The following is a 13,253-nucleotide window of genomic DNA, read 5'->3' as shown; positions in this document are numbered from 1 at the left end:
CTTTGCACTGCTGACATTGCTTCATTTTAGGGCTGTTGTAAACAAATATTTTAGTAATCGAGTAATCTATCGATTATTCTTATAATTAATCGAGTAATCGGATAAAAAAAAAAGATAAAATAAAACATTAGTAAATCTGGCATAACACCAGTGTTATTATAAGATATCAATATCAGTCCAATTTTTCATTTTTGAGCATCCCTAACAGTTACTTTTTTGTAGTTTAGAAAACTAACCTGTAGCAATAATAGCTCACTTTCTAAGTTTACCTGAGGAAAAGTTACACAAAGATCCGAAATTATATTCAATTTAATAATAAAGAGGCAGCCTCACAAATACTCTTATAAAAAATGTCTATGCTCCAGCTTTTAGTTTATGTATTCATCTTCAGTCAGTTTAATAGATTAACTCTCACCTTGCCCCATACCTGTCAAGCTTTGGGTTTGAGAATACGGGAAATGAACAAATAAAGTAAGATGAGAGTAGAGGGGAGGAAATAAACCAGGTTCCAGGCGAACTTAAGTCTGAGGGGGAAAGACGACGAACGTAAGAACAAGGGTTGAGGGGGTGAGCAATACGGGATATTTACGGCAACTTCGTTCGTCTCACACAGAAACCCGTCTACCAGTCATGTACCGCCACCCGTTTGTTCAGACCAGGATGATATGAAATTTATTGTGCGGTTCGTCCGTAAAGCTACACTTACAGTATAAACATCAGCTACTAACTCCTGAGTGCCCGCTGTGTTCAGTCTATCTGCTCACCTGTATAAATACTCCTGCAGCGCTCTTCGCTCTGAACCAGCATCTCCAGGAGGAGAAAGGATGCCGTACTCCAGTCATTTTAAGCATGTCTATTGGTCATCCAAAAACGGTGAAAACCCAGATATTATCATCAATCAATAAAATCCCCACGGGCCGAACTTGAAAATTGGACATTATGCTGCTAACACTTAGCTTTCGTCAAGAACACAGAGGCGGAAGTCAGAGCTCCGCGCAACGCAAATAATGTTCCGGCCAGAACACGGTGCGCTAAGAAGGCAGGTACATTTTTCTCGAGGAATTTTAATAATCGAGGTACTCGAATCATTCGAGGAATCGTTTCAGCCCTAGAACCAAACAAATACCACTTAGCCAATCCCCTCCCCTCCTGAAACACAAACAGAAAAATGGTGGACATAGACATCGGTTATCAATAACTTATCAGGTCTCTATCAATAAGCTAAAAAAAATATCAACATCTGCCGGTATTGATGTTAATGCCAATACGTATACTAGGGGTACTGGACCAATTTTGATAGATCAGCATTGCTGTTATGGGCGATTGCCAATATTATTTATGTTTTACATATTTCCCTACCCTTTAAGAACCATTTAAAATGAGCATCACACCCACGGTTGCTTCTCTGCTTCAGTTAAACACCCCACAATCCTGCGCTGAATCACTATTAGTGATGACCAAAACAAATACCACATGGCCAAGACCATCTCGAAAAACCTACACAAATGACCACAACACAGAAATAAATATTTGCTGTTGATATCGGCCCTGTTTTACTTATTCGGCTAATATTGATGTTAATGCACACCTGTTAAAGACGCATCCTTTGATGTATAAATGGGTATAGTAATAACTTTATGCTGGGACAGAATTCTAGCAAACTATTGTCAGAAGATATCCAAAATTGATGACCCAAGACAATCCTACCAAACAGTAACAAAATGTATTTAAACACTCTGTTTAAATACATTTAAACAAATGTTCATCCATCTCGCAATTAAAAGGTAACTAAGATAATTTGGTAACACTTTATTTGGTGGAGTGTGAATAAGACTGACATGACACTGTCATAAACATAACATCTGTCATGAACACGAAGGAGCCTTTATGAATGTCTATGACCGTTGTCATGAAGTGTCATTCGGCAAATAATGACACTTTAAATGCAAAGTTGCTTTAAAAGTTGCATTTAAAGTCCATCAAAAGTGCCAACTTTGCATTATTTTATAAATAATGACAATGTCATGGAAAGTTGGCACTTTTAATGGACTTTCAATGCAACTTTTAGAGCAACTTTGCATTTAAAGTGTCATTATTTACCAAATGACACTTCATGACAACAGTCAGATATTCATAAAGACTCCTGCACGTTTGTGATAGATGTTATGTTTATGACAGTGTCATGTCAGCCTTATACAAAGTGTTACCGATAATTCAAATCAAACATCTACAAGGTCTTCTTTTTATACAATGCAAAAATATGTATATCTTACATTTTCTGTTAAAAATGACACTCTTTATAAAACATAATTGATACCTCTAGCGACAGTCAGAACTATACTTTATACCAACCCTACTGTTAGATTGGATGTTACAAAATGACAAAGCTAGTTTCGTTGCAAGAGTTATTGCTATAATAGTTTATTTTAAAAAATGTAAAAAGAAATTTGAATCAGCATGTACAGATTTTATTTAGTGAAGGATTTAAAACTAATAAAACCATTAAATAACTTTCTTCCTTCTATAGTTATCATGATTTATTAAAGAAAAAACATTAAATTGGAACCTCAGGCCTCAAAGAAAGTTGAAAATTGGCCAGAAAAGCCTGAACACAAACCTAATCGCTTTAGGCATCAATAAACAAATGCTACATTTTTGCGCAAAATACGATTAAACAAAATTATTGTGTATGTCACACGACTTTTCTCAATATGCTGACAATAGTCCATTATTGAAACATTCCTTCACAAAATAAAATTTGTACATGCTGTCTAAAATGGAGGATCCTTTACATGTTCTAAATAAACAACAATAATTTACTCTGAGCGATACTAAGTTTGTCACTTTGTGGCATCTCTGACGACAGTCAAGACATCAACTGGGTTTTATAAAAAGGGTTATTTTTAGAAGAAACTGTATGACATACATATTTATTGGCCTGCATTAAAAGAAAACTGTTCAACAAATATTTTAAGTCAGAATTACCTAAATTACTTTCTATTTTCCAAATGCATGAATAATGACACAAGAATGTTGTTAACTTTTTACAACGTAATAATTCTACATATTTGCCATTATTTGGTAGAATTCTCTTGGGCCAACAGTTGGTTACCTTCAACAGAAGCTAACCAACTTCTGTTTGGTTAGCTTCTGTAACCAACTTCTGTTTGGTTAGCTTCTGATAATAGTTTGTTAGAAGTTACACCCTTTCTTCCTGACAGAACATGAGATATTTCCACATATTCTTTTCACAGCATACCATACACTGTATGCACCAGTCCCTTCTGCATCTATTGACCCTTTGCACATGACGTCACATTCTTCAGAACCCATTCCGTCATGACGGACATAAAACCAACCAACTTGCTCCTTTAAAGCCAGTCTAAAGACATCTGCATCCTAATATCACTTTTATTTAGTTACTTTCACTTTAAAAATGGTAACTGGGACCTGCGCGGCCAGCTACACAAACAGACAAGGATGCAAACCAAACTTGTAATTTTATATTACAACTTTTAATGAGGGAAGACAGAGAGGCGAGATAGAGAAAGAGAGAGCAAAATATCTGATTACTCTGATTAATCATAAAAATAATTGATACAGTAGTCGATTACTAAAATATTCTTTTACAACAGCTCTACTGTCAGCCCTCGGTGTCATCGCGAATTTGCACCGAACACTTTTTACAAGGCAAGAAGACTAACATTTACATACTTTATAAGTAGGTATGATTACAAAGATATCAAATATCACATTATGGAGAAGGTAGGCATCTAACCATTAGTAACCATGGAGATAATGCCACACCATCATGTGGCAGAACATGTATGGAAAAATCTGGTTAGCATCTCATCTTTTGTACATTTTTAAGGCTGCTCCAGGGGAAACGCCGTGATATAAATCATGTGGTGTGAATTCAGGCAAAGTCTGCAATTTGATCAACACGTCAGAAGGCAAGAGGTATGGGTTGGTTTCTAAGCTAGCTATTTCAAACTTTTGTATATACCACCATCTATGAGCCCCAGGTTCAGGTTCACACCTGAACGCAACACATGTTCACGTAGTTTGACTTGAACAAGTAGAAGCCATGAATAAACAGCCAAAAACAACTTTGGAAAACAATTTCATTTGCTCTGTTCAATACTCCCATTTCTCACTTCCAACATACGTCATGGTACCTTGTCATGGTGTGATTTAAGTGATGTAGTTGCAAAGGGTCAATAAGGCCCACCCTACATTCACTGCTGCCCTCAAACTTAACAGCTGGGATGGTGTTTCAAGCTTCCCTTTTTCTCTCCCTGAATGTCATCAAACCTGACCCTGATACTGACTATAACAATTAAGTTATTTGTCCAAGAGTATATTTGAAAACTGTAATCTTGGTTTTTGTTTTTCTTTATGTAACAGCGTATTTGTGGGTGACTGGTCTTTTAGTCCATGTCAGTAAAGAAATCGTTAAGCAACTGATAATAACCCTTTTAGACTAGCTTTACCTAGCATCTTCACATTTCCGTTTGCTTTTGCTCTGGGATTGGTGCACATTTTGCACCAAAACATGTTAATCTTGGGAAGCATTTGCCTGTGGTGTTTAAGTTATCGTTTTAAAATACTTTTACAGGTATTTTTCATGTGCGATATTTAACCAGTTGGACAGCAGATTCTCACAACAGACACAAAAGGCTTTGCTCAAAACTCTGAAGACTATGATGGAAGTGCAGATGAGAAGGAAAATAAGACAAATTTCCCAACTGATCATCATTGCAATATTTACCCATCATTATCATCACTGCGTTATTTTCTAATAGTTTTGGAGGGTTAAGATATAAATTTTATAGTTATATATTTTTATTATATTTTATCCATCCATTTTCTAACACCTTTGTCCTTAGTGGGTTCAGGAGGGGTGCTGGTGCCTATCTCCAGCTACGTTTCGGGCGAGAGGCGGGGTACACCCTGGACAGGTCCCCAGTCTGTCACAGGGCAACACAGAGACAGACAGGACACGCAACCATGCGCACACACACACACTCACACCTAGGGAGAATTTAGTGAGACCAATTAACCTAGCAGTCATGTTTTAGGACTGGAGTACCCGGAGAGAACCCACGCAAGCACAGGGAGAACACACACGCTCCATAAAGAAAGAACCCGGGGCCAGAAATAAAACTCAGGACCTTCTTGCTGCAAGGTAATATTGTATTGTATTTGACTTAACTTTCAGTATTTTTCTATGTGTTCCAAAACTTTGAAGCGCTTTTTTATTCTTCAACATTAAAAGCCGTCAGACTGCTGCACAGCTTTCTGTCACAAGCAGATAAAACAACGTACTTACACATATTTTATGTTTTTTAACCATTTAATGATTTTGGAATTTGGACACCAATATGTTGTGAATTCCAGAAAAATGGATTCTCATTTTTTGCATAACCCAGAAATAGGAATCAGTAGTAACTGCTTTGACTGTTCCATGTACTGGGAGTGGCATAAAAGAGGTTACTTTAATAATAGCCTTTATTAAAGCCACAAAAAGCTCAGAGAACAGTTTCCACATTTCAGGATTTTAACTTTAAACTGATATTTTAAAAACCAAGGCCAGACGTTCCCATTATCTTTTAAGAGACAAACAAACTTTTTGTGCAATATTTTGATACAGGTAACCTGAGGTTAATATATTATGTGCCATCATAAATACATGAAAACTAAATTAAATACATCAATGTCAAACTGACTCTGAACAGCTCTGCATTTTAAGGCTACTTGTACTCATTCTGAATACTCACTTTACTAAAACACCATGCTGTACTGAACGTTTCTGCCTTGTTTTCACTGAAATACAACAACCCTCATTTAAATCTAGGTTATTTTGCAGTTGAATGTATTTTTTAAATCAGTGAAATGATAGGACACATTATAGAAAATTTTAACATTTCAAGCAACACACATCAACTTGCTGCATGAAAATAATGCAGGAAGTTGATGCATTAGGTGCATACACCTTGAAGATTTGTGGATACACCTTTCCCTAAAAGAAGCACAACAAAAAAGAAAACTCTACGTCAGGTTCTTAGAGATTTTCTATAAATTTGTTTACAGTAACAACAAACAAAAGAAAATCATATTTTCTCTAGTACATGACAAAAAATTATAAACTGGTTCTGGCCTAAGATGGATCTATTGGCCCATGTTAGGTAAATAGACAGGAATATCTCAAGCCCTATATGAATTGAATCATTCACCAAGAACTGGCGAAAAAACATTGGAACATAATTTTGATCATATTAAACAGTCCTAAAAGACAGTAGAAAGAAGTCCCGTCTATTAATTCTAAAACTCCAACACTGAACATTGTAGTTGTATTTGTACTTTTAAGTTTCGGTTACCATAAAATGTTAACACAATGTTTAAACTGTACCCACTTGGAAGTAGGGGTGTAGTGATACAATAATTTCACAATACGATGCAATGTACGATATTCTGATCACAATACGATATATATCACAATGTTTGGCAAACGATACAATTCTATACAATTCTTTGCACTTTTACGATTTTCTGAAAGATTTTAGAGTGATTTTAGAGTGATTTTAGTGACATTTTGTGTTCCATAGACTTGGATTTAATTAACTGAAAACTGATTAAAATCACAAACTGCACAATACCTGCCTCTGATTGGACAGAGTTTACTTATATTAGCATAACTCCGGTTTAACTTGGCCTATTAACACAATTTAAAAACTGGTGTGTAGTTTATAATGTGCACTTTAAGCACAAGACTGGGGGAGGCGGAGTCTTGCTGCCACGCTGTCACAAACCAGACATGTTAAAAAGACGGTATAAGCCTATGGACCCCTATGGTTTAATGTATTGATACTTGCAGATGAAAAATCGATACCTTCCAAGGGGGAAAAAAAAAATCTATAAATATCGTAGAATTGATATAATTATACAGCCCTACTTGGAAGATAGATTTGGGGTGGTACTAGAAAAAAAACTTAATTCCAAGGTGACTTTCAAACCTTTCAGTTAGAAATTGGTTATTTAAGGTTAAAAACAATATTCATGTATTATTTTTGTTCTTAATACTGCTGAATAATTATAAATAGATAGCGGTTTGATAGAAAAACCACTCAGCGTTACCCCCAGAAAACTTGCTGAGCCCAGTGGCCGGTGCGCTGAGGTGGTCCACCAGCAGCCCACTGTGTTTTTTAATAAAAGATGTTAAGTTGACAGGAAATGTAATGACATTCCTAGGTAACTAGATATTACTGGAAGACATTGTCAGTGAAATACTCTTTAAACCCACAACTATAGTGTTAAAAACGACCAATAAAAAATTTATACAATTAAAATAAATATCAATTATTTGCACTTCTGTTAAATTGAAATTAAATCAGCAGTTCCTCAAGGCATCCCAGGCTCTCAAGAGCCCCATAAATGCTAACAATTTAACACAGACCACGTATATAGAAATTTGACATTTGTTTATTGGAAATGTCAATACTGTTAAATTTAATTTAATGGTTTCAGCACAGATAAAAAGATTTAAAAGTGTTTAACATTTAAATTTAAGATATTAAGGAGCTGGCAAGTTTACTTTGTAAAAGTGCAATAAACAATTTTCATAGTTCGATTGTTTTGCTGCCACAGCTACAATCTGATGCTATGAGTTTAATCTTTGAGTTTCAGCTCCGTTTGTTCGTCAATACATCTCAGTAAATTATAGTTAGCACTGATTACTTTTAAGGTTGGCCAATTAAAGTACCATCCCTCTTCCAAATTTCTCTAAATCTATATTGAAATGCTGTTTGTGGTGCTGATGTTCTTAGTAGCAAATCAAATTCCCCCCTAAATCAAATTCTGCTCAAGGCCTCATACAATCTTGGGCCAGTCCTGCATGATGAGCTAAATCTGCTGCACTGTGCATCTCTCTGCTGGATACAGAGAGACAAACGGAGATTAATTTATGTGGCTTTAGTAATTCTTCCATTTTGTGCCTATTGAGTTTTTAACAACTGGTAAAAACTCAACCACAGAGACTGGTTTGGTTGACGGAGCTTTATGGGATGAGGTTTTTTTTTTCGGAAACCCTTGCAGCCACACGCAACAACTCTACCTGACTGTAAATAGAAAAAGCATTTGATATAGCACAGTTTGACAAATCTTGTCACTTCAAAACTTATAAAGGATAAAAAAAAAATAAAACCAGCATGCTGCGTGACTATGAGGCGAGTTCAACAGCTTCTCCACGGGCTGGACTACTGGCCCACTAATGCACCGAGGAACACAAGTAAACTTTACCAGCGCAGACAGAGCTAACAAGAAGGGTGTGTGAGATGTAAATGCACACACCGCACAGAATTCTTTGTTCACGTAACGTATATTAACAACGCACACCTCTGAAAGCGCAACTATAGGTTATATTTGCGGTTCACATTAAGCCACGCAAGCAGAGCAAACACATTGGCTTTTAAATCTGGCTCATACCTTGATAAAGAATTCTCCAAAGAAACATGAGTTCTCACAGGGGATTGATATAAATCTCAATACAGGTGAGCCTGAGTCCAGTTTGAGTGAAAGGAGGCGCACGCAATCCGCGCTGAGGTAAACATCGGAGATCCAGCTGTGACTGTGTGCTAAGCAGCCAACACAGAGAAGCACCAGCGGTGTGATTAGTGCGCTCTCCTGCCTTTGTGCTCTGTTAAATGCATCAATTATAAACCCAACTTTCAGGAATAATTCTGCCAGTGAAATGCACTATGCAGCAAAGATGCTTGTAGTCAGCTTATGCAAAAAAAATATAAAAATAAAAAAATATATATTAAGCAAATTCTTTTTCCTTGCTTAAACAAGAAACACTCCAAAGGTTATAAATTTAAGCTTAATGCCTCAACAGCAAAATGACAGCCTGAAATTGTAAACTGCTCAAAATAATAAACTATAGAATGATAGAATAAGATAAGATGCCTATTCCTAAAACCTAAAAATCACATTTTAAAAAAGGTTTTTTGGGAGGAGGAATAATATGCAACAGAAATTTAATGATTGAACTTATTTATTTCAAAAGTACTTCAAAAGTCCCAAATATTTGTCTAAGTGTAATGTTACTAAATCTTTGAAGAACTACAGAGAAAGAAACAAAAACATATTTTGAATTTTTTAAATTGTCAAATGTCAATTTTTAATATTCCATCGCAATGAACAGGTTAAGAGGTTAATATGTCTATTTTAGTTTTAAAGATAAAAAATATTAAATTATTAACAAACAGTGAGTCAGCTATTCATCTTAGTTCTATTTGTTTGCATACATAAACATAACATACATATTAATGACAAAATGTTGCCAGAAAGATAGTTTCTGTCCAAAATGTTACATCTGATTCAAAAAACTTTAAATTGCTCACTTTTAGTTTTATTCATTATTTTGTCATTTCAACACTGACACTTTAATTTTTAAAGAAAACAGATCAGATATAATACACATCTACCAAAACTAAAGCAATCATAAACCTATTTAGTGTAATTACTGTCCACTGACTAAATATACAGGGGAAGGGAAAGGTAGTATATATATATACAGTACAGACCAAAAGTTTGGACACACCTTTTAATTCAACGAGTTTCCTTTATTTTCATGACTATTGACATTGTAGATTCACACTGAAGGCATCAAAACTATGAATAACACATGTGGAAATATGCACTAAACAAAAAAGTGTAAAACAACTGAAAATACCCCTTATATTCTAGTTTCTTCAAAGTAGCAACCTTTTGCTGTGATTAATGCTTTGCACACACTCTGCATTTTCTTCATGAGCTTCAAGAGGTAGTCACCTGAAATGGTTTTCACTTCATAGGTCAACCTGCCCTGTCAGGTTAATAAGTGGGATTTCTTGCCTTATAAATAGTCATGAAAATAAAGAAAACCCATTGAATTAGAAGGTGTGTCCAAACTTTTGGTCTGTACTGTATATATATACAGTATATATAGCATTTATAGGACATGTGTGGTATTAAATTTCCGTCCATGTATTTACCAAGTTAATCATTTCAGTTTCAGGATAGCTGCAGGAAAATGACCATAAAGTAAGAAAATACTTTAAAATTAATGTTATTCATTTTGTATTGCCAGTCAAACTAGAAATAAAAACATAGTTTTTAAATGCATTTTATGGTGATTGATATTCTAGAGTCTTGATTATTTTATAATAAACTGTCAGTGTCCAATTTTATTCAGAATTGGACCGCTTAAACTTTACTTAATTAATGTTATTTTTTAATTCTAAAAAATATTTTTAACAAGCCCATTGACTGAATTAAAATGTATATCATTACTTTTTCATTTTATTTGTATTTTTTATGTTTTGTTAGCTCATTTATTATTGCTTTCTGATTATAATATTTCCTTTTTGGGCTCAAAATTAAAATAATTTTTCCCTTTATACTGACTGAACTGATTTTTTTATAAGACTGTCAATTCCTTTTTTCAAGACGCCATGCACTTAATTACAAACTCTAAACATTAAATACCATTTAAATAAAACCTCATGTAAACCCAATGCTCTCATGTTTCATCAGATTTGCATACTAAACATTTCTAAAAACTGGTCACATTTAACAATTACTTTTTTTGTGTTGCCTAAATGAATAACTAATTTTTCCAGCTTTTCCAGTGATATTATTCATTTAGATTTTGATTTGCTTTACATTTTCTTTTTTGCAACACTGCAACATAAAATGGCTGTCAGTTATTTTGTGTGCACAAAATAACCTTTATAATAACTTCTGAATATTATAGAAGCAAGCAATTTTAGGTATCAACTGGATTTTAAAAAATATTTTTGGCACAGACCACCATCAGGCATGTTGCTAATTTATTCTATGATAGTTGAGCTGTAATTATGAGCAGTGAAACAAAGAAAAAGACTACAAGAAAGCAATTTATGTGTTGTTTAACTCCCTAAATCTGCAGTGTGCATGTATTTAACTTGATTACAGTGACGATGCATGATAAATACCATCATAAAGTGAGCAGGCTGGGTAATAAACATACTATTATGCAGTGTGGCAGTGTTGTATGGATATCACAGAGCTCCAGTCTTTTTTTGTGGGCCTGGGGGAGGGCCAGCTGAAGCATTGCTCCAGCCTAGCGGCAGGCAGGAAAATAAAAGCCACATAATATAATCTGAGCAGTGAACACACACACACACACACAAGAATTTAAGATGGAAACCCTTAATCTGCACCATGCCTGCGTCAGTTCTCGTGATATTTCTCTCTTTTTTTTAAGTACAGTTTTCAGAACATGAGCGAAAGAGGAAGGAGGGAATTATACATGAATATTAATAATAACATGTCCCCTGCTTTGCACAATGAATAAATAAACCAACAAATAAAATCCAGCCAGCACTACTGACCTTGGCTATATCCTGTTATTGAAAAATAAACTGACAACTTCATCTCTGGGGAAAACAATACATACTACATCTCCATTTCTCTCCTGAATTAATATTTATGCAAGGATATTATTAAAAACACACAGCCAAACTAAAATAAAAAGATTTCTGTCAAAATTAATTAGTTGTATATTAAGTAACCACACACACATATTCATTGCCCTATCTGAGTGTCCTCTGCATGTTTCTTGGCATTTTAAGGCAGGACTATAAACCAGTTATTTCAAGTACAGAAACGTACACAATATTAACATTCCTCCTTAAAAACTGCTGGAGACAAAATGTCGGGGTGGATTTGGTGATAATAATATCAATATGCTGCTTCCTATTATTATTATTTCAACGAACTGCTCCTCCACCTACTAGTCGATGTCGAGTGAAATATATATATATATTTGAATGTGCAATATTGCGTCGGTAAAAATATATTTTTATTAAAAAAAATAAAAATGGCGACGCGGCGGTTAGCTAAAAATGTGACCGAGCTGAAAAAGTTTCCTGATATTTTCAGGCAGGGGGAGAAAAAAAAGGAGGGCAGAAATTTTTATTTTTATTTCAAGCTAATGCGGGTGGGGGTTGGTAGCCGGGAGACTAATGTCGACACGACACTCACACACAAAGAAATTAATCATTAACACGGAGAAAATATCTGCGATATTAAACTGAAATTTAACGGCTGCCTTCCAGGCGACAGCCCCGAAGAAATAACCAGTCTGTTTCGGCCTGAAAAGCACAAATATCAGCCGTTTATCTGCCACCTCCGGAGGTGGAAGAGGGGGGTTGAAAAAAAAAGTTGAGGCTAGCTGAATAAAGTTGTAATTGCAGTCAGACCAACTCTCGGTGGCTGATATGGGAAAACAATCAATACGACACGGCTAAATTCGGCTAAAATAAAGGCGGAAATTGAGTCGATTTTACACAGACGTATAGTTAAAATATCCCCGGGTCAATGTATGGTAAAATCTGCGTTCAAAAACGGATAAAAACGACATTTATTTAGAAATTATATCGGCGTTACCTGTATTGCATTGTGCTCCATTGCAGTCCTGCATTCCCTCTCAGTGAGGCCCCTCTCTCCGGTTACACCGCCGGGACACGCCGACACGCAAACAAACGCACCACAGAGGAGGAGGGAAAAAAATAAAAAAGAAAGGCTTTTCTTCTATTCTACTTTTTTCTCTTTTTCAAAATGGGTGGAAATGGCACGGGATCTAGGTGTGGCCAAAGTTTGCCACAGAGTACAACTCCATACGAAAATCACATTTAAAGGGGGGCATTTTTACTTCACTAACATGACGTATTTCCGACTGAAACGGAATACGAGGGCGGGGTTAAGATAAAAAAAAAATCTAAAATCGAATAAAAATCCATTACATTGTTCTTGCATTTACCAACACATTCTCGCTGATATTCTGAAATTGTCAAACCGCTCATCTCTCTGCAATCACGTAACTTATATTAACTTATAATGTTAATAAAGTGCATTCACACACAACAACTTTCTTTAAAGTTAGCACCCTTAACACTTGGTTTATCAGCCTTAGATCGTTAAAAGAATAAAGCACAACAAATACTGGCTTAGAGTAAAGCTTAACATACTCATCTATTCTCCCTGTTTTTGTTTTTCTTTTTACGAAGAAGTTTCCTGCTTACATTTGGCAAAAGAAAAAGAATAATAGTCATTAATAACCGTATTAAATCAATCTTATTTTACATTCTGCTTGATGTTTTTATAATTTATAATATTAATTTATAATATATAATATATAGCTACAAAATAATTTAAACTCATTGAACGTT

The 13,253-nt window shown here is 35.1% G+C and overlaps 1 protein-coding gene across 1 annotated transcript in view; it reads right to left on the bottom strand.

The window, feature by feature from the left end:
• LOC114152597 (AT-rich interactive domain-containing protein 5B) overlaps positions 1-12,734 on the bottom strand; it is a 54,076-nt gene extending 41,342 nt beyond the window's left edge. The window contains exon 1 of the mRNA XM_028030533.1: positions 12,472-12,734. Within this exon, the coding sequence (XP_027886334.1) occupies positions 12,472-12,492 (21 nt within the window). The 5' untranslated portion in view covers positions 12,493-12,734. The remainder of the gene's footprint in view (positions 1-12,471) is intronic.
• Positions 12,735-13,253: the final 519 nt, after the last annotated feature.

The sequence above is a fragment of the Xiphophorus couchianus genome, chromosome 11 (assembly GCF_001444195.1).
Source record: "Xiphophorus couchianus chromosome 11, X_couchianus-1.0, whole genome shotgun sequence".
In the NCBI taxonomy this organism is placed as follows: Eukaryota; Metazoa; Chordata; class Actinopteri; order Cyprinodontiformes; family Poeciliidae; genus Xiphophorus; species Xiphophorus couchianus.
The sequence above is the reverse complement of the archived record's forward strand: the minus strand, read 5'-3'. Positions and strand labels throughout refer to the sequence as shown.